We start from the raw sequence: 23,140 nt of genomic DNA, 5'->3' as shown, positions 1-23,140 counted from the left end.
GTACTTTTTCCACCACTGCTGTTGCCTAGGGTCAGGTTTACGAGACTAAGGCAAGCATGTAGTTCCAAGTGAATTAATTCCCTTGAGAGCTCTAGGGTCTTCACAGTATTCTCCCCCCTCTCTATCACTTTCTCTCGTTCCCGAGGCATGAATAATGATCCCCCATCCCTCCCTTTCTTTCCTTGTGAAAGGTGTGCAAGCCTGACAGGTGTCTCATGCTCTCTTTCCCACACCCTCCCGCTCCTTACATCTCTCCATCCCTCTCTCTCCAGCTCCAGTGATGGTGAGTGTGGCTAGGCTGGTGTTGATGCTGGGGCTGCTGCTGTGTCTGGGAGCCCAGCTGTCCTCCTCCCAGCACTGGTCCCATGGCTGGTACCCAGGAGGCAAGAGGGAACTGGACTCATTTACCACCTCTGAGGTGGGTCACAATACTACAATCGCAATGACTCAAATAGATATTACATCTGCGTAAAACACACAGTAGCCATTTGTGTCACAATCATTCTATTATCTCTCTCTCTCAGATTTCAGAGGAGATTAAACTCTGTGAGGCAGGAGAATGCAGCTACCTGAGACCACAGCGAAGGAACATCCTTAAGAACATTCTTGTGAGTGCAGGGGCGCCCTTACGAAAAAAAGTCAAAGTGAAGTATAACTGCAGTTAGAGTGCAGTATAACTGCAGTATGCAGCAAATACTACGTCCAAAATAACACCATTTTTTTACTGCAGTAATTTTGCAGTGTAACTGCAGTTAGAGTGCAGTTATTCTGTATCCAAAATACCACAGTTGACTGCAGTTACTGCACTTTTACAGCAGTTTCAAAACGGCAAGCTATTTTTGTAAGGGCGGGAAGGCAGTAGTACAGTAATGTAATGATAATGTATCAGGTGGCATTCATATAGGCCAGGGAATTTGAATCCTTATTCAATGTGTCAGAGAGGCATGTTTATTGTACATAATGTATTTCTATCTGAACGTTCCATAATAATATGTTTCGTTGTCACATACAGCGAAATGTGTTGTTTTACAGGGTCAGCCATAGTAGTATGGCACCCCTGGAGCAAATTAGGGCTAAGTGCCTTGTTCAAGGACACATGGACATCTTTTTCACCTTGACTGGTCGGGTATTTGAACCAGTGACCTTTCAGTTACTGGCCCAATGCTCCAACCGCTGGACTACCTGCCACCCTTTAATGTTGTGCCCTACTGAATGCCTGTGTCAAAGGAGAATAATAAAAGGCCAGTAGTGTGTGAGCATAGTATTTATTTGTATAAATGTGTATTGTATCTACAGGTGTTACAATCATGCTGCATAGAGGTGGAAATGGGGGGGGGGGGGGGGGGGGGGGGGGTGAATAGTGGAGGAAAAATGTATATTGCACATGTAATTCATGTCTTCATGTGGTGTTACTCTCTTTGCAGTTGGATGCTCTGGCCAGAGAATTCGAGAAGAGAAAGTAACCTATCAACTGTGGTTGACTTAAATCCTTCCTTGTCTATCTGTTTATTTCATATGACCTCTATTCTAATCTTATGTCCTTTGATCCAATTTCGTGGTTTATCCATTTTGATAATAATGTAGCATCACTCCTTTACCCTTGCACCCTCTTTATTGTCCCTTTTTTCTGCTGTAGACTCAATTACAGATGTAACATCATACACATGCCATTTCCTGTAATAAAGTATCTATTTTGTTATTAATGTCTTCATCTTTGTCCTCTTCAATTGATTTGATTCAAATAAAATAATAGGTGTGGTCCTCTGTAGCTCAATTGGTAGAGCATGGCGCTTGTAACGCCAGGGTAGTGGGTTCGATCCCCGGGACCACCCATACGTAAAAATTAATGCACACATGACTGTAAGTCGCTTTGGATAAAAGCGTCTGCTAAATGGCATAATATATTATATTACTGAACAAAAATATAAACGCACCATGCAAAGTGTTGGTCCCATGTTTCATGAGCTGAAATAAAAGATCCCAGAAATTTTCCACACAAACAAAAAGCTTATTTCACTAAAATGTTGTGCACAAATTGGTTTACTTCCCTGTTAGTGAGCATTTCTCCTTTGCCAAGATAATCCATCCACCTGACAGGTGTGGCATATCAAAAAGCTGATTAAACAGCATGATCATTACACAGGTGCACCTTGTGCTTGGGAAAATAAAAGGCCTCTCTAAAATGTGCAATTTTGTCACACAACACAATGCCACAGATGTCTGGAGTTTTGAGGGAGTGTGCAATTGGCATGCTGACTGCCGGAATGTCCACCAGAGCTGTTGCCAGAGAATTGAAAGTTCATATCTCCACCATAAGGAACCGCCAATGTCTTTTTAGAGAATTTGGCAGTACGTCCAACCGGCCTCACAACTGAAGACCACGGGATTGGGGTGCTGAGGAGTATTTCTGTCTGTAATAAAGCCCTTTTGTGGGGAAAAACTCATTCTGATTGGCTGGGCCTGGCTCCCCATGGATCAGCCTAGCTCCAACGTGGGTGGGCCTATGGCCTCCCAGACCCACCATTGCTGCGCCCCTGCCCAGTGATGTGAAATCCATAGATTAGGCCTTATTGAATTTACTTAAATTAACTGATTTCCTTATATGAACTGTAACTCAGTAAACATTTGGAAATTGTTGCATGTTGCGTCTATATTTTTGTTCAGTATATATAGAGTAACAATACCTCTTTTGAAAACATGATTTGAAAATACAAATGAGCAGAAAAACATAAACAATAGAGTAAAAGGTTCTCAGTTATTATATTCAAGTTGAGCACACAGAATTCCAGTCAAACCAAAACTCTAACTTTACAGAAAGTAAAGAAGGTTCTCATGTTCTGCGAACATTTATCGACACATTGCGCATGCGCTGCTCAGATAGGAAGAAAGATGGAGGAGCGATGTATCTGTGCCCCGCTGCTAGCGGAGTCAGATACTGAAAATAACATTATTTTGACTCATAACGTTGCTTCTGTATCAGATGCTGACACAGTAATAAACACTAATAATACCAATAGTTCACAGATTGAAGGTGAGTTCATTAAGAACGTGAAATTACAGCGTCTGGTGAATTGATGCCCAGTTCGTAGCAAGCTAGCTAGCAATGCTGACGTTAGCTAAGGGCGTTCTCAAAGTTAGCGAGCTAGCTAGCTGTTAAATGTCGAATTAGGCACTTTAGCCTATGGTGAGATCAACTTTAACTAGCTAGTTATCCGATAGGACTACTTTCCGTCAGTTAACAAGCGTGTCTTTCCCATTTGAACGTCGTTTTGCGCATATCCTTGTAATCACTCTGCTATCTAACTATTAGCTATACGTTCGTTAGCTAGCTAGGACCCACTGGACTGGGAGGCCCTAAAATAGCTGCCATTGCATTGAAGCCAATTTGCTAGCACAATCCCCCCACTACAGTTGCTGTCACATTGGATGGGTTAGCACGAAATGATTAACTAGTTATTCAACTCCTATTCAATCAGAACCGGTGCATGGGTTAAGAAACTAGCTACTATACACAGCAAGGAAAACATTTTTTGTCTTGCCTGGGTCACCAGTCTTGAAATAGGGTATTGGCTAATTTATTCAAAACTTTGCTGCCTAACTAGCTAAACAATGTTACAGCGTGTTACCTCTTGTGAAACTTTTTGACTTGTGTAGTATTACATTCAATTACATTATTAGGCATAGCCTAGGCTATCTCTACACACAGTGCTCAATATGACTGTCTGGAGAGAGTATGCAATACCAATAGGTTGTCAACACCAACAAACAGCTGTTTTCATTCCATTGCTATACTTTTTAGAAGTATACTTAATATAACTATATAACTTGTGCAGTAGTAAATCGTAGTAAGGGACTTTAATGCAATTTTTGTCAATTCACATCAGCCATATTGAAAATGCCCACACGCTGGTGTTCAAACCTTCTGAACATCAAGTTCTGTTCTATTTCTGCTATCTTGTTTACCATCACTAAAGGGTGCGGTTAACATTTGGTAAGTACTGTACTTTAAAGTAGTATATGTGTGTAGAAATCCAGTTTCTTTATTGGACATTTTGAAAGTGAAGGTTGTGGAAGCAATAGCCATTGTGAGTTCTAGAGGCAGCAATAGCACTAAGTGCACTTAGTTCATTCTCCATGAGATTGTAGATGGTTTTGAAACGAAGATTTATAACTCCAAGATTCAAGCACTGGCATGCATCAATGAACCTGGGATGTAGCCTGCCGGTGAATCATTGTTCTCCATGCAGTCATCTCAAAATTAGGAGAGCCAACAAGTGGGAAAGGAAACATAGCTGATTTAGAAATTAATATTTCAGCGTGTGAGAATGCTTTAGAGATGCTAGTGCAAATGACGTGTTGGTTTGACACAGGCATGAATTAATCATCATATTGTATGTCAGTGAGTGTAGTCAAGGCAAAATATGGGCACTTTATAATCAAGACAGATAAGTTATCAGTAACATTATGAGTAGTGTTTTTAAGGCCTACTTTACGGTTTATGATCGGGATACAGTTAACATTATTTGTGACCAGGCAGAGGAACAGTGCATTGTCCTCACCCAAAGTTACAGCCACATCTGTTAATTCAATTTCAGACCTTCCTTCTAAAGGAAGATGGTAGTGTACATTATACATTGTCTGCATGCAGTATTTTTTGCTTTCTGTTATTATATTTCAGAATGAGCCTTGACAACATTTGGAATGATCAATTCAGTAAAAGTGATAGTGAGTAAGAGTGTTATGGGTTCCGACAGCTGACACTTGGAATATATTATGTAGTGAAGAAGATACTGTACATGTAATGAACTGATCTCTCACCCTACGCAATCGACACAGTAGGTTAGACTCACTGATTTTCATACCAGTTTATCGCATTTTTTTATTTTATTTTATTTTTTTCACCTTTATTTAACCAGGTAAACCAGTTGAGAACAAGTTCTCATTTACAACTGCGACCTGGCCAAGATAAAGCAAAGCAGTGCGATAAAAACAACACAGAGTTACATATGGGGTAAAACAAAACAAAGTCAAAAATACAACAGAAATACATATAATATACAGTGTGCAAATTTAGCAAGTTATGGAGGTAAGGCAATAAAATAGGCTATAGTGCAAAATAATTACAATTAGTATTAACACTGGAATGATAGATGTGCAAGAGATGATGTGCAAATAGAGATACTGGGGAACAAATGAGCAAAATAAATAACAATATATGGATGAGGTAGTTGGGCAGGCTAATTTCAGATGGGCTGTGTACAGGTGCAGTGATCAGTAAGGTGCTCTGACAACTGATGCTTAAAGTTAGTGAGGGAGATAAGTGTCTCCAGCTTAAGAGATTTTTGCAATTTGTTCCAGTCATTGGACGTCTCAACACTTGTGTTTAAAGGGGCACCACTTTCTAACCTCACATTCATGATCTCCAGCACCATATCAGTGTCTACATTATGTGGAAGCGGTGATTTGTCTACGTTCTGTTGTAAAAATTATCAGAAGAAAAGGTCCTAATGACCCCCGAATTACATTACAACTTATCAATCTAATATGAATCAAAGTAGTGCATTAGTGTTACTGTAGGTCACACATGAACATTTAAACATTAGTGGGGAAATTCACTTGCAACAAAGACTGACGTTGATATATTGCAAGACTCAGGTTTGGCAGTCGTTGGGTCGAGAAAATTGTATTTGAGTAGTGAGGTTGGTTCTTTATAGTTGTACTTCATAGTTTCAGTCTCCCCACGAAATGGTCACATTTCCCTACTCTTACAACCTGCCCTCTCCATTCTGTCAATGTCCAAACATTTTCTCATTCATCTGCACACATGGACTAAGATGTTGACTTGAGTGAAGACCTATGGTCACTCTTAACTCAGATGCTGCTTTCAATAACCTCAATGTTTCATAGTTATTTTATTTTTGGCTTGATTATGTCCCAAGTTCTCTTTTGTGTTTTCTTTCAACTTTATTATCCATTTCACACAGTGATTCATGCAATCATAACATCAACAGATATGCTCTATTTTTCACAGCATGGTACACTTGAAAAAATATTTATCTTCTGTTTTGAGGGTTTCATTTGTCTTGTGAATATATTGCCTTTCATCCAGGCAGTTTTTTGTTCAGAATGTTCTCTGAACATTCAAAAATGTTAAAGGAGTGTTCTCTGTTCCCAGCAGACTTGGGAGAAAGTGACCTCCTGAAGGGTCTCTTCACGGACAGCCACTGCCATGTGTGTGAGGCTTCTCTGCTGTTCGTGTCCCAGAGGATTGCACACTACGAGGTATGTGAGTGTGTGTCCGTCTTCCACGTCTCAACACTTGTGTTTTAATTATGATAACCAATAACATTTAAACAGTACATTCCTTTAGGTCTCAACGCACTTGACATTGTTTGGGGGTAACTCGCTCCACCCGCCACCAATGTGTCTGTCTACCCACCAACCCAAGTTTAATTCAACAGAAACCATCTATCTTCCTCATCATATTTTAGTGTGTTCATTTTACGAGTTGAATGTCTTACTGTTAGCCAACTGTACAGTTTGAGCTCCTCCTCTGAATGCAGGGAAAGAAGCATGCCCAGAAAGTGAGACTCTACGTGCAGACCAAGAAAGATGAGAAACGAAGTAAAGACTTCCAGGTAAGACTTTGATGGAACAGATGCCTTGACACAATGTTATTTGCATTGGTGTGTGTGTGTACATCCAGCTTCTAGTAACAATTGTATGAACCCAATCACGATGAAATCACAACTAGGCATTGTGTTGACGTTCCAACCATCAGAATGCCATGATCGTAACCCTAAAGTGTTATAGTAAAGGGTCCAACACGATCCAGGTGAAATCGATAAGCTTCTAGAGAGCATTATTGTTACTTCCTCTGAAGGGTTAAGGACTATCATGTTATTGTTACCATTATGAGTGTGGGCGTCTGATGTTGTGTTGAGCAGAGAGGAATCACTATGGACAAGGACCGCTTCTGTGAGCTATGCAGCATGGTGTTCAGTTCTCCGGTGGTGGCCCGCTCCCACTACGACGGCAAGGTCCACGCCAAGAAGATGAGGAGAAAGGGCCTCTATCCCACCACCCAGCCAGCAGGTTAGTACTGCCTACGTATATCACACTATCTAATAGACAGGTTAGTAAAGCCTATATCACTGTCTAATAGACAGGTTAGTACAGCCTATATCACTCTGTCTAATAGACAGGTTAGTACTGCCTATATGATTATCTAATAGACAGGTTAGTACTGACTATATCACTCTGTCTAATAGAAAGGTTAGTACTGCCTATATGATTATCTAATAGACAGGTTAGTACTGACTATATCACTCTGTCTAATAGACAGGTTAGTACTGCCTATATCACTCTGTCTAATAGAAAGGTTAGTACTGCCTATATGATTATCTAATAGACAGGTTAGTACTGACTATATCACTCTGTCTAATAGACAGGTTAGTACTGCCTATATCACTCTGTCTAATAGACAGGTTAGTACAGCCTATATCACTCTGTCTAATAGACAGGTTAGTACTGACTATATCACTCTGTCTAATAGACAGGTTAGTACTACCTATATCACTCTGTCTAATAGACAGGTTAGTACTTCCTATATCACTCTGTCTAATAGACAGGTTAGTACTGACTATATCACTCTGTCTAATAGACAGGTTAGTACTGCCTATATCACTCTGTCTAATAGAAAGGTTAGTACTGCCTATATGATTATCTAATAGACAGGTTAGTACTGACTATATCACTCTGTCTAATAGACAGGTTAGTACTGACTATATCACTCTGTCTAATAGACAGGTGAGTACAGCCTATATCACTCTGTCTAATAGACAGGTTAGTACAGCATATAACACTCTGTCTAATAGACAGGTTAGTACAGCTTATATCACTCTGTCTAATAGACAGGTTAGTACAGCCTATATCACTCTGTCTAATAGAAAGGTTAGTACAAGCCTATATCACTCTGTCTAATAGACAGGTTAGTACAGCCTATATCACTGTCTAATAGACAGGTTAGTACTGCCTATATCACTCTGTCTAATAGACAGGTTAGTACAGCCTATATCACTCTGTCTGATAGACAGGTTAGTACTGCCTATATCACTCTGTCTAATATACAGGTTAGTACAGCCTATATGTCTTTCTAATAGACAGGTTAGTACTGCTTATATCACTCTGTCTAATAGACAGGTTAGTACTGCCTATATGACTGTCTAATAGAAAGGTTAGTACTGCCTATATGATTATCTAATAGACAGGTTAGTACAGCCTATATCACTCTGTCTAATAGACAGGTTAGTACAGCTTATATCACTCTGTCTAATAGACAGGTTAGTACAGCCTATATCACTCTGTCTGATAGACAGGTTAGTACTGCCTATATCACTCTGTCTAATAGACAGGTTAGTACAGCATATAACACTCTGTCTAATAGACAGGTTAGTACAGCTTATATCACTCTGTCTAATAGACAGGTTAGTACAGCCTATATCACTCTGTCTAATAGACAGGTTAGTACAGCCTATATCACTCTGTCTGATAGACAGGTTAGTACTGCCTATATCACTCTGTCTAATAGACAGGTTAGTACAGCCTATATCACTCTGTCTGATAGACAGGTTAGTACTGCCTATATCACTCTGTCTAATAGACAGGTTAGTACAGCATATAACACTCTGTCTAATAGACAGGTTAGTACAGCTTATATCACTCTGTCTAATAGACAGGTTAGTACAGCCTATATCACTCTGTCTAATAGAAAGGTTAGTACAAGCCTATATCACTCTGTCTAATAGACAGGTTAGTACTGCCTATATCACTCTGTCTAATAGACAGATTAGTACAGCCTATATCACTCTGTCTAATAGAAAGGTTAGTACAAGCCTATATCACTCTGTCTAATAGACAGGTTAGTACTGCCTATATCACTCTGTCTAATAGACAGGTTAGTACAGCCTATATCACTCTGTCTAATAGACAGGTTAGTACTGCCTATATCACTCTGTCTAAGAGAAAGGTTAGTACTGCCCATATGATTATCTAATAGACAGGTTAGTACAGCCTATATCACACTGTCTAATAGACATTATGTTAATTCAGCCTATATCACTCTGTCTAATAGACAGGTTAGTACAGCCTATATCACTCTGTCTAATAGACAGGTTAGTACTGCCTATAACACTCTGTCTAATAGACAGGTTAGTACAGCCTATATGATTATCTAATAGACGGGTTAGTACAGCTTATATCACTCTGTCTAATAGACAGGTTAGTACAGCCTATATCACTCTGTCTAATAGACAGGTTAGTACTGCCTACGTATATCACTATCTAATAAACAGGTTAGTACAGCCTATATCACTCTGTCTAATAGACAGTTTAGTATAGTCTATATCACTCTGTCTAATAGACAGGTTAGTACAGCCTATCACTCTGTCTAATAGACAGGTTAGTACAGCCTATATCACTCTGTCTAATAGACAGGTTAGTACAGCCTATCACTCTGTCTAATAGAAAGGTTAGTACAGCCTATATCACTCTGTCTAATAGACAGTTTAGTATAGTCTATATCACTCTGTCTAATAGACAGGTTAGTACAGCCTATATCACTCTGTCTAATAGACAGGTTAGTACAGCCTATATGACTCTGTCTAATAGACAGGTTAGTACTGCCTATATCACTCTGTCTAATAGACAGGTTAGTACAGCCTATATCACTGTCTAATAGACAGGTTAGTACAGCCTATATCACTCTGTCTAATAGACAGGTTAGTACAGCCTATATCACTGTCTAATAGACAGGTTAGTACTTCCTATATCACTCTGTCTAATAGACAGGTTAGTACTGCCTATATGACTCTGTCTAATAGACAGGTTAGTACTGCCTATATCACTCTGTCTAATAGACAGGTTAGTACTGCCTATATCACTCTGTCTAATAGACAGGTTAGTACTGCCTATATCACTCTGTCTAATAGACAGGTTAGTACAGCCTATATCACTGTCTAATAGACAGGTTAGTACTTCCTATATCACTCTGTCTAATAGACAGGTTAGTACAGCCTATATGACTCTGTCTAATAGACAGGTTAGTACTGCCTATATGACTCTGTCTAATAGACAGGTTAGTACAGCCTATATCACTGTCTAATAGACAGGTTAGTACAGCCTATATCACTCTGTCTAATAGACAGGTTAGTACAGCCTATATGACTCTGTCTAATAGACAGGTTAGTACAGCCTATATCACTGTCTAATAGACAGGTTAGTACAGCCTATATGATTATCTAATAGACAGGTTAGTACTGACTATATCACTCTGTCTAATAGACAGGTTAGTACTGCCTATATGATTATCTAATAGACAGGTTAGTACTTCCTATATCACTCTGTATAATAGACAGTTTAGTACAGCCTATATCACTCTGTCTAATAGACATGTTAGTACTGTCTACGTATATCACTATCTAATAGACAGGTTAGTACAGCCTATATCACTCTGTCTAATAGACAGGTTAGTACAGCCTATAACACTGTCTAATAGACAGGTTAGTACAGCCTATATGACTATCTAATACACAGGTTAGTACAGCCTATATCACTCTGTCTAATAGACAGGTTAGTACAGCCTATATGTCTCTGTCTAATAGACAGGTTAGTACAGTCTATATCACTCTGTATAATAGACAGTTTAGTACTGCCTATATCACTCTGTCTAATAGACAGGTTAGTACATCCTATATCACTCTGTCTAATAGACGGGTTAGTACAGCATATATCACTCTGTCTAATAGACAGGTTAGTACTGCCTATATCACTCTGTCTAATAGACAGGTTAGTACTGCCTATATCACTCTGTCTAATAGACAGGTTAGTACTGCCTATATCACTCTGTCTAATAGACAGGTTAGTACATCCTATATCACTCTGTCTAATAGACGGGTTAGTACAGCATATATCACTGTCTAATAGACAGGTTAGTACAGCTTATATCTCTCTGTCTAATAGACGGGTTAGTACAGCATATATCACTCTGTCTAATAGACAGGTTAGTACAGCCTATATCACTCTCTCTAATAGAAAGGTTAGTACTGCCTATATGATTATCTAATAGACAGGTTAGTACTGCCTATATCACTCTGTCTAATAGACAGGTTAGTACATCCTATATCACTCTGTCTAATAGACGGGTTAGTACAGCATATATCACTGTCTAATAGACAGGTTAGTACAGCTTATATCTCTCTGTCTAATAGACGGGTTAGTACAGCCTATATGTCTCTGTCTAATAGACAGGTTAGTACAGTCTATATCACTCTGTCTAATAGACAGGTTAGTACATCCTATATCACTCTGTCTAATAGACGGGTTAGTACAGCATATATCACTCTGTCTAATAGACAGGTTAGTACTGCCTATATCACTCTGTCTAATAGACAGGTTAGTACTGCCTATATCACTCTGTCTAATAGACAGGTTAGTACTGCCTATATCACTCTGTCTAATAGACAGGTTAGTACATCCTATATCACTCTGTCTAATAGACGGGTTAGTACAGCATATATCACTGTCTAATAGACAGGTTAGTACAGCTTATATCTCTCTGTCTAATAGACGGGTTAGTACAGCATATATCACTCTGTCTAATAGACAGGTTAGTACAGCCTATATCACTCTCTCTAATAGAAAGGTTAGTACTGCCTATATGATTATCTAATAGACAGGTTAGTACAGCCTATAACACTCTGTCTAATAGACAGGTTGGTACAGCATATATCACTCTGTCTAATAGACAGGTTAGTACAGCCTATATCACTCTGTCTAATAGACAGGTTAGTACAGCCTATATCACTCTGTCTAATAGAAAGGTTAGTACAAGTCTATATCACTCTGTCTAATAGACAGGTTAGTACTGCCTATATCACTCTGTCTAATAGACAGGTTAGTACAGCCTATATGATTATCTAATAGACAGGTTAGTACTTCCTATATCACTCTGTATAATAGACAGTTTAGTACAGCCTATATCACTCTGTCTAATAGACAGGTTAGTACAGCCTATAACACTGTCTAATAGACAGGTTAGTACAGCCTATATGACTATCTAATACACAGGTTATTACAGCCTATATCACTCTGTCTAATAGACAGGTTAGTACAGCCTATATGTCTCTGTCTAATAGACAGGTTAGTACAGTCTATATCACACACTATCTAATAGACAGGTTAGTACAGCCTATATCACTCTGTATAATAGACAGTTTAGTACAGCCTATATCACTCTGTCTAATAGACAGTTTAGTACAGTCTATATCACTGTCTAATAGACAGGTTAGTACAGCCTATATCACTATGTCTAATAGACAGGTTAGTACAGCCTATATCACTGTCTAATAGAAAGGTTAGTACTGCCTATATGATTATCTAATAGACAGGATAGTACTGACTATATCACTCTGTCTAATAGACAGGTTAGTACTGCCTATATCACTCTGTCTAATAGACAGGTTAGTACAGCCTATATCACTCTGTCTAATAGACAGGTTAGTACAGCCTATATCACTCTGTCTAATAGACAGGTTAGTACAGCCTATAACACTGTCTAATAGACAGGTTAGTACAGCCTATAACACTGTCTAATATACAGGTTAGTACAGCCTATATCACTCTGTCTAATAGACAGGTTAGTACAGCCTATATCACTCTGTCTAATAGACAGGTTAGTACTGCTTATATCACTCTGTCTAATAGACAGGTTAGTACTGCCTATATCACTCTGTCTAATAGACAGGTTAGTACAGCCTATATCACCCTCTCTAATAGACAGGTTAGTACAGCCTATATCACTCTGTCTAATAGACAGGTTAGTACAGCCTATATCACTCTGTCTAATAGACAGGTTAGTACAGCCTATATCACTCTGTCTAATAGACAGGTGAGTACAGCCTATATCACTCTGTCTAATAGAAAGGTTAGTACTGCCTATAACACTGTCTAATATACAGGTTAGTACAGCCTATATGTCTCTGTCTAATAGACGGGTTAGTACTGCCTATATCACCCTCTCTAATAGACAGGTTAGTACAGCCTCTATCACTCTGTCTACTAGACAGGTTAGTACTGCCTATAACACTGTCTAATAGACAGGTTAGTACAGCCTATATCACTCTGTCTAATAGACAGGTTAGTACTGCCTATATCACTCTGTCTAATAGACAGGTTAGTACAGCCTATAACACTGTCTAATAGACAGGTTAGTACAGCCTATATCACTATGTCTAATAGACAGGTTAGTACTGCCTATATCACTCTGTCTAATAGACAGGTTAGTACAGCCTATATCACTCTGTCTAATAGACAGGTTAGTACAGCCTATAACACTGTCTAATAGACAGGTTAGTACAGCCTATATCACTCTGTCTACTAGACAGGTTAGTACTGCCTATATCACTCTGTCTAATAGACAGGTTAGTACAGCCTATATCACTCTGTCTAATAGACAGGTTAGTACAGCCTATATCACTCTGTCTAATAGACAGGTTAGTACAGCCTATAACACTGTCTAATAGACAGGTTAGTACAGCCTATATCACTCTGTCTAATAGACAGGTTAGTACAGCCTATATCACTCTGTCTAATAGACAGGTGAGTACAGCATATATCACTCTGTCTAATAGAAAGGTTAGTACTGCCTATAACACTCTGTCTAATAGAAAGGTTAGTACTGCCTATATGATTATCTAATAGACAGGTTAGTACTTCCTATATCACTCTGTATAATAGACAGTTTAGTACAGCCTATATCACTGTCTAATAGACAGGTTAGTACAGCCTATATCACTATGTCTAATAGACAGGTTAGTACAGCCTATATCACTGTCTAATAGAAAGGTTAGTACTGCCTATATGATTATCTAATAGACAGGATAGTACTGACTATATCACTCTGTCTAATAGACAGGTTAGTACTAGCTATATCACTCTGTCTAATAGACAGGTTAGTACAGCCTATAACACTGTCTAATAGACAGGTTAGTACTGCCTACGTATATCACACAATCTAATAGATGGGTTAGTACAGCCTATATCACTCTGTCTAATAGACAGGTTAGTACAGCCTATATCACTCTGTCTAATAGACAGGTTAGTACAGCCTATATCACTCTGTCTAATAGACAGGTTAGTACAGCCTATAACACTGTCTAATAGACAGGTTAGTACAGCCTATAACACTGTCTAATATACAGGTTAGTACAGCCTATATCACTCTGTCTAATAGACAGGTTAGTACAGCCTATATCACTCTGTCTAATAGACAGGTTAGTACAGCCTATAACACTGTCTAATAGACAGGTTAGTACAGCCTATAACACTGTCTAATAGACAGGTTAGTACAGCCTATATCACTGTCTAATAGACAGGTTAGTACAGCCTATATCACTCTGTCTAATAGACAGGTTAGTACTGCTTATATCACTCTGTCTAATAGACAGGTTAGTACTGCCTACATATCACACTATCTAATAGACAGGTGAGTACAGCCTATATCACTCTGTCTAATAGACAGGTTAGTACAGCCTATATCACTATGTCTAATAGACAGTTTAGTACAGTCTATATCACTCTGTCTAATAGACAGGTTAGTACAGCCTATATCACTCTGTCTAATAGACAGGTTAGTACTGCCTATATCACTCTGTCTAATAGACAGGTTAGTACAGCCTATATCACTATGTCTAATAGACAGGTTAGTACAGCCTATATCACTCTGTCTAATAGACAGGTTAGTACTTCCTATATCACTCTGTCTAATAGACAGGTTAGTACTGCCTATATCACTCTGTCTAATAGACAGGTTAGTACTGCTTATATCACTCTGTCTAATAGACAGGTTAGTACAGCCTATATCACTCTGTCTAATAGACAGGTGAGTACAGCCTATATCACTCTGTCTAATAGAAAGGTTAGTACTGCCTATAACACTGTCTAATATACAGGTTAGTACAGCCTATATGTCTCTGTCTAATATACAGGTTAGTACTGCCTATATCACCCTCTCTAATAGACAGTTTAGTACAGTCTATATCACTTTGTCTAATAGACAGGTTAGTACTGCCTATATCACTCTGTCTAATAGAAAGGTTAGTACTGCCTATAACACTGTCTAATATACAGGTTAGTACAGCCTATATGTCTCTGTCTAATATACAGGTTAGTACAGCCTATATGTCTCTGTCTAATAGACGGGTTAGTACTGCCTATATCACCCTCTCTAATAGACAGTTTAGTACAGTCTATATCACTTTGTCTAATAGACAGGTTAGTACAGCCTATATCACTCTGTCTAATAGAAAGGTTAGTACTGCCTATAACACTCTGTCTAATAGAAAGGTTAGTACTGCCTATATGATTATCTAATAGACAGGTGAGTACAGCCTACATATATCACACTATCTAATAGACAGGTGAGTACAGCCTATATCACTATGTCCAATAGAAAGGTTAGTACAGCCTATATCACTCTGTCTAATAGACAGGTTAGTACTGCCTATATCACTCTGTCTAATAGACAGGTTAGTACAGCCTATATCACTCTGTCTAATAGACAGGTTAGTACAGCCTATAACACTGTCTAATAGACAGGTTAGTACAGCCTATATCACTCTGTCTACTAGACAGGTTAGTACTGCCTATAACACTGTCTAATAGACAGGTTAGTACAGCCTATATCACTCTGTCTAATAGACAGGTTAGTACAGCCTATATCACTCTGTCTAATAGACAGGTTAGTACAGCCTATAACACTGTCTAATAGACAGGTTAGTACAGCCTATATCACTATGTCTAATAGACAGGTTAGTACTGCCTATATCACTCTGTCTAATAGACAGGTTAGTACAGCCTATATCACTCTGTCTAATAGACAGGTTAGTACAGCCTATATCACTCTGTCTAATAGACAGGTGAGTACAGCCTATATCACTATGTCTAATAGAAAGGTTAGTACAGCCTATATCACTCTGTCTAATAGACAGGTTAGTACAGCCTATATCACTCTGTCTAATAGACAGGTTAGTACAGCCTATATCACTCTGTCTAATAGACAGGTTAGTACAGCCTATATCACTCTGTCTAATAGACAGGTTAGTACAGCCTATATCACTCTGTCTAATAGACAGGTTAGTACAGCCTATATCACTCTGTCTAATAGACAGGTTAGTACAGCCTATAACACTGTCTAATAGACAGGTTAGTACAGCCTATATCACTCTGTCTAATAGACAGGTTAGTACAGCCTATATCACTCTGTCTAATAGACAGGTGAGTACAGCCTATATCACTCTGTCTAATAGAAAGGTTAGTACTGCCTATAACACTCTGTCTAATAGAAAGGTTAGTACTGCCTATATGATTATCTAATAGACAGGTTAGTACTGACTATATCACTCTGTCTAATAGACAGGTTAGTACTGCCTATATCACTCTGTCTAATAGAAAGGTTAGTACTGCCTATATCACTCTGTCTAATAGACAGGTTAGTACTGCCTATATCACTCTGTCTAATAGAAAGGTTAGTACTGCCTATAACACTCTGTCTAATAGAAAGGTTAGTACTGCCTATATCACTCTGTCTAATAGAAAGGTTAGTACTGCCTATATCACTCTGTCTAATAGAAAGGTTAGTACTGCCTATATCACTCTGTCTAATAGACAGGTTAGTACAGCCTATATCACTCTGTCTAATAGAAAGGTTAGTACTGCCTATAACACTCTGTCTAATAGAAAGGTTAGTACTGCCTATATGATTATCTAATAGACAGGTTAGTACTGCCTATATCACTCTGTCTAATAGAAAGGTTAGTACTGCCTATATCACTCTGTCTAATAGACAGGTTAGTACTGACTATATCACTCTGTCTAATACACAGGTTAGTATTGCCTATATGACGGTAGTGTGTTCATTGTGTTAAAGTTTATTTCACTCTGCCTAATAGACAGGTTAGTACAAGTAATCTAATACTCTTATAGTCAGTGGTTAAAACTGAACCCACACATATCTCTTTTGCTATCAGACACTCTCTCTCAAAGGGGCCACGGGTTGGTCCTACCAGGCCCACTCCAGGCCTCTGCCACCGACCAGGGAATGGGCGAGGAGGGGGGGAAGGGACCCCAGAACACCTCAGAGACTGTGGACCTGAGTGACCCTAACAAGCACTGCCGCCTGTGTGCCGCCTCGTTCAACAACCCCCACATGGCCCAGCAGCACTACGCTGGCCGCAAGCACCAGAGGAACCACTCCCGCCAGCAGCTGCTCAAAGACCTGGGAGAAGACCCAGCACAAGGTACCCATGCCCTACGCTGTCAGTCTGTCTGTGGTCATGGACCGGTCAATGAAATGGGTGGAAAGGAAAGCATGCCAGTAAAGGAAAGGAAGCAATTGTCCGAGAAATTGGGCCAAGGCTTTTAACCCCTCAAATAGCTCTGTCTCCTCCCAAAATGGGTGTGTGTTGTGGGTTTCTGTCTCCTCTGAGGAGTAATTATACTATTCTGTCCACTTTTCCTCTGTCTGCAGCCAACTCCTTTACATGTCCGGTGTGTAACATTAAGCTTGACTCTGTGGAGATGTACCACGCTCACATGCAAGGAAACAAGCACCAGATCAAGTAAGAGGACAACCACATTCATTTTGACCTCATACATTTTGTTCACTTTGTTTCCCCAAAACAGATCATTTTCACTATAAGTTATCATCTCTGCACTATGTCAAAATATGTAACCCTTTGGCTCTCACCCTGTGCCCCAACAGAGAGAAGAAGGTTGTTGACCTATGCAAGTCTCAGAAGAAGGTGTATGATTCATTCGCAGATGAATTGGCTGACTACATCCACGTGCAGAAGGCCCGCGGGATAGCCCCAAAAACCAGCTTCGGGGCTACCGAGGAAGAGGAAGAGGGAGAAGGAGAAGGAGAAGGAGCGAACCTTGGCAAGGTTGACAGTCAGAATAAAACCACCTTGGGCATTCCTCCTTCTTCCCGCTCTCCTCTTCCTCTCACCTCTCTGCATCCTGCTTCTACCTTTTATCCTCCTCCCCTTTGGTGCCCGCCCTATCAGGCTCCTCCCACTCACTTTGGGTTCAGGGGGAGCGCCTATGAGCAGACAGCCTGGGGCCACACTTTCCCTCAGCCCTTCCTCCCCGGATCTGCTCCAGCAGGCTTTATTGGCTGGCCTAAAGCCAGGGGGAGGGGCAAGGAATGTTCAAGCTCTTCCTCTTCCTACACAAGGTCCTCATCTTCCTACAGCAGCAGCAGTGACAGTAGTGACAGCAGTGACAGTGACTACAGGCACAGAGAGAGGAAGAAGAGGAAGATGAGGAAGGAGAGAGGGAGGAGGGCGAGAGAGGAGGACTCGGAGGAGAGGAAGAGGAGGAGGAGAGGGAAGAATATAAGAGACGACGACACAGAAGGGAGAAGAGGAAGAGAGCATGACGAAGAAGCGGAGGAAGAGAGGAGGAGGAGGAGGAGGAGGAGGAGAAAAAGACTGCACTATAGTAGCAGGAGTCACAGGGAGGGACACAGGGCAAAGAAACGCCGGGAAGAGGAGGAGGAGGAAGAAGAAGAAGAAGAAGGAAGGAAGCAGGAGAAAGAAGAGAGTACAGAGGAAAGGGTGGGAGGAGAAGGAGAGGAGAAGGAGGTGCATATTCAGGCTGAGATTCAGGAAGAGATGGAAGAGAGGGAACAGGCCAAGGAGACTAAGGCCAAACACAGGAAAGACAAGAAGAAGACGAAGGAGAAAGTGGACACCAGGACAGAGGAGGAAAAGCTATGGGATGAGTCCATCATAGGCTTGTGATGCAGAGACCCTCCTGGAACGCACCATCTGAAGGCTAAAGCCAGGAACAAACTCAATGCAAATATGTCTAGTGACATGATAAAAAGCAGACAGTTGATGAACGTGAACAAAAGCAACCAAGTTCCACGTGCTTCCCAAACTTTGTAAAGCAAAGTAGGCTCACATGAAGAAAAGTTACCGTTCCCTTTGCCATCACAATTTGCAGCAAACAAGCTCCCATGTTCTTGTTTTTTTATGTTCACCAACTGTCAGCTCTTGTTGATGTCACTAGATGTCTTAACGCGTTAAGTATGTTCCAGGTTTTACAGCTGTCGAGCCGGACATTCCAGACGTCATAAAAAGGAAACGGCAACAACATTGGCTTACGACGACTGACTTTACACAGTCATGACACAAGCTGTAGTGTAGTTATGCTAGCTGGCTAGCCATAAGCTTAGTGTAAAATAAGGGTTTGTGTCATGAACGTAACATAGTTTATTCACATCAGCTGCCATGACTGTTTATTACGTCTGCTATAACATGCTTCTGACAGAGTGATGATGGGCGTTCAAGGAATATGTCAGGTTGTCGGCAACCTCAACACACAACTCTATTGCACGTTTGATCCGTTCTGTCGGCAAGACCCATTTTGAAGTAACAGAGCTCCCTTCACAGCCCAAAATAATATAATGTTGCAATGACATTAAAGGCCCCGTGCAGTCATAAACGTGATTTTCCTGTGTTTTATATAGGGTTACAAAGGGAGGGTAGATTACTAGAAACGTTTTAAGTTTACCGGTTAAATACCATAATTTTGGTACTGAATCTTTCAAGGGTTTTATGTAATCTATCACAAAACATCTGTTGACCCATTTGGGTACTTCAGATTATCACAGGTGTCTGTAATAATCTCTGGACCTCTGTGTGGCCTTATCACATGTAAAATATATGAAATAATTAAATAATATAAAACATTTAAATAGACTGAAAAAGCTGTAAATAATTATCCTAAATATAAACCATCAACTTAGTGAATACCGTTGGTGTTTATTATGAGGGTTTCAGCATGATATTCATTTATTTTACTATGTAATTATTTGCTGTCAATGTTTTGGTGTCAAACTGGTGGCAGTTGTGAAAAAAGTAAATAGTTGGAAGAGTTAATTGAAAATAATGCCATTGTTGATTAGATGCTTTTTTTTCATTAATTAGGCTATTTTCTCTTGAACCATATGGTCTATCTACTAGAAACTCATGGGCAATATGGACACAGATATAATAAATGAATACATACAGTGGGGAGAACAAGTATTTGATACACTGCCGATTTTGCAGGTTTTCCTACTTAAAGCATGTAGAGGTCTGTAATTTTTATCATAGGTACACTTCAACTGTGAGAGACGGAATCTAAAACAAAAATCCCGAAAATTACATTGTATGATTTTTAAGTAATTAATTTGCATTTTATTGCATGACATAAGTATTTGATACATCAGAAAAGCAGAACTTTAATATTTGGTACAGAAACCTTTTGTTTGCAATTAGAGATCATACGTTTCCTGTAGGTCTTGAACAGGTTTGCACACACTGCAGCAGGGATTTTGGCCCACTCCTCCATACAGACCTTCTCCAGATCCTTCAGGTTTCGGGGCTGTCGCTGGGCAATACGGACTTTCAGCTCCCTCCAAAGATTTTCTATTGGGTTCAGGTCTGGAGACTGGCTAGGCCACTCCAGGACCTTGAGATGCTTCTTACGGAGCCACTCCTTAGTTGCCCTGGCTGTGTGTTTCAGGTCGTTGTCATGCTGGAAGACCCAGCCACGACCCATCTTCAATACTCTTACTGAGGGAAGGAGGTTGTTGGCCAAGATCTCGCGATACATGGCCCCATCCATCCTCCCCTCAATACGGTGCAGTCGTCCTGTCCCCTTTGCAGAAAAGCATCCCCAAAGAATGATGTTTCCACCTCCATGCTTCACGGTTGGGATGGTGTTCTTGGGGTTGTACTCATCCTTCTTCTTCCTCCAAACACGGCGAGTGGCGTTTAGACCAAAAAGCTATATTTTTGTCTCATCAGACCACATGACCTTCTCCCATTCCTCCTCTGGATCATCCAGATGGTCATTGGCAAACTTCAGACGGGCCTGGACATGCGCTGGCTTGAGCAGGGGGACCTTGCGTGCGCTGCAGGATTTTAATCCATGACGGCGTAGTGTGTTACTAATGGTTTTCTTTGAGACTGTGATCCCAGCTCTCTTCAGGTCATTGACCTGGTCCTGCTGTGTAGTTCTGGGCTGATCCCTCACCTTCCTCATGATCATTGATGTATCACGAGGTGAGATCTTGCATGGAGCCCCAGACCGAGGATGATTGACCGTCATCTTGAACTTCTTCCATTTTCTAATAATTGCGCCAACAGTTGTTGCCTTCTCACCAAGCTGCTTGCCTATTGTCCTGTAGCCCATCCCAGCCTTGTGCAGGTCTACCATTTTATCCCTAATGTCCTTACACAGCTCTCTGGTCTTGGCCATTGTGGAGAGGTTGGAGTCTGTTTGATTGAGTGTGTGGACAGGTGTCTTTTATACAGGTAACGAGTTCAAACAGGTGCAGTTAATACAGGTAATGAGTGGAGAACAGGAGGGCTTCTTAAAGAAAAACTAACAGGTCTGTGAGAGCCGGAATTCTTACTGGTTGGTAGGTGATCAAATACTTATGTCATGCAATACAATGCAAATTAATTACTTAAAAATCATACAATGTGATTTTCCGGATTTTTGTTTTAGATTCCGTCTCTCACAGTTGAAGTGTACCTATGATAAAAATGACAGACCTCTACATGCTTTGTAAGTAGGAAAACCTGCAAAATCGGCAGTGTATCAAATACTTGTTCTCCCCACTGTATATATGAATACATTTTCTAAAAGTTATTCAAGTATAAATTACAATTTTCAGTTAATTACCAAAATCACTGAAAATTCCTGTAACTTTAGTAAATTACCGGTAGCTTTGCAACCTTATTTTTATATACATTTCCACACTATCAACTTGGAAAAATACTGTGAAATTGTGAAAATGATGCCCTTTTAGTGTAAGAGCTGTTTGAAAAGACCGCCTGAAATGTCATCCTGTTTTGGTGGAATGGAGTTTTGGCCTACCTGGTGACATCACCAGGTGGTAAATTAGTTGATTGACCAATAAGAAAGACAGTTCCAAACCTCTCTGCCAATAACAGCTAGTTTTCCGTTTTCCCCACCCCACTCAGGCCACTCCCAGACAGTCCTAGCAAAATTCTTACTTTTAATTGAAAACAATCACAGTAAGGTACTTAATTGTTACCCAGAAATGTTTTGATAATGAGATAAAAACGGCTGCATTGGGCCTTTAAACACATGTACTTTGAAGACACTTTGTAGGTTAGAATTCCAAACAGGTGTTTCAGCAGGGGTATATTCATTACACCGATTCTGTTGCAAAACATGTTTGCAACAGAAACGGTTTACTCCAAACGGTTTCTATTGGACAAATTCAGGTAGGTCCCTCTCCGTTTTGTTGGGTTCTTAAACGATTTACGTTGCAAGACGTAATGAATGCACCTCAGATCTGAGTCTGAATGGCATATGATCTCCCTCTACCCAGCATGTGTAGTGCCTTCAGAAAGTATTAATACCCCTTGACTTATTCCACATTTTGTTGTCTTACAGCCTGAATTCAAAATTAATTAAATTGATTTATTTTCTCACCCATCTACACACAATACCCTATAATGACAAAGTGAAAACATGTTTAGACATTTAAGCAAATTTATTGAAAATTAAATACAGAAATATCTAATTTACATAAGTATTTCACAGTCCGAATTGAGCTCAGGTGCATCCAATTTATTTTGATCATCATTGAGATGTCACTACAAGGGGAGAGAGCTTGGCTTTCGGTTGATGGTTGGAGAGAGTCCTCTGAGACATGCAGCCCTGGGGGGAAAAGTTTTAATGAAAGAAGAGAAGCATGGAGAGGCCAGAGATAGCCAGACTTGTAATTTGGGCTGAGGAACAGAAGTTGGGTTTTGGAGAAAAGCCATCAGCGCGTGCTCTGCAAGCAATACAGCAGATGACGGCACGGCAAGAGCGTGGTGAATGGATAGACGTGGCTATGGACAGAGAGGAAGAAGGAGAAGAGCCGAGTGTAGAGGGAAGATGTGTGTTGAGGAAGAATGGCGCCAAGTACAAACCGTGTTCTGCTGTCTCTGTTGGGTACTGTTAAATCGGTGAAGGTAACTCGAAGTGGACTTATGATTTTCTGTGTTTC

At 40.1% G+C, this 23,140-nt stretch overlaps 2 protein-coding genes across 3 annotated transcripts; both read left to right on the top strand.

Moving 5' to 3' along the window:
• Positions 1 to 280: 280 nt before the first annotated feature.
• LOC311133356 (progonadoliberin-2-like) lies at positions 281 to 1,463 on the top strand (the record flags this gene model as incomplete). Its single annotated transcript, XM_084166857.1, has 3 exons — positions 281 to 418; positions 525 to 608; positions 1,425 to 1,463. 3 exons carry the CDS (start codon positions 281 to 283, stop codon positions 1,461 to 1,463), a joined length of 261 nt encoding a protein of 86 aa, XP_084022983.1.
• Positions 1,464 to 2,874: 1,411 nt separating this feature from the next.
• On the top strand, positions 2,875 to 19,563 carry zmat1 (zinc finger matrin-type 1). Of its 2 annotated transcripts, none has more exons than XM_084166771.1 (7): positions 2,875 to 3,031; positions 6,179 to 6,282; positions 6,564 to 6,638; positions 6,948 to 7,095; positions 17,085 to 17,354; positions 17,585 to 17,675; positions 17,819 to 19,563. In XM_084166771.1, exons 1-7 carry the CDS (start codon positions 2,890 to 2,892, stop codon positions 18,858 to 18,860), a joined length of 1,872 nt encoding a protein of 623 aa, XP_084022897.1. In that variant the 5' UTR covers positions 2,875 to 2,889; the 3' UTR covers positions 18,861 to 19,563. The 2 variants fall into 2 exon arrangements, with proteins under 2 accessions (XP_084022897.1, XP_084022896.1); XM_084166770.1 differs by having other exon boundaries at positions 2,880 to 3,031; positions 6,176 to 6,282.
• Positions 19,564 to 23,140: the final 3,577 nt, after the last annotated feature.

This window comes from Coregonus lavaretus (genome assembly GCF_964263955.1).
Source record: "Coregonus lavaretus genome assembly, chromosome: 8".
Classification (NCBI taxonomy): Eukaryota; Metazoa; Chordata; class Actinopteri; order Salmoniformes; family Salmonidae; genus Coregonus; species Coregonus lavaretus.
Note: the sequence above shows the minus strand (reverse complement) of the source record. Positions and strands in the feature narration are given on the sequence as shown.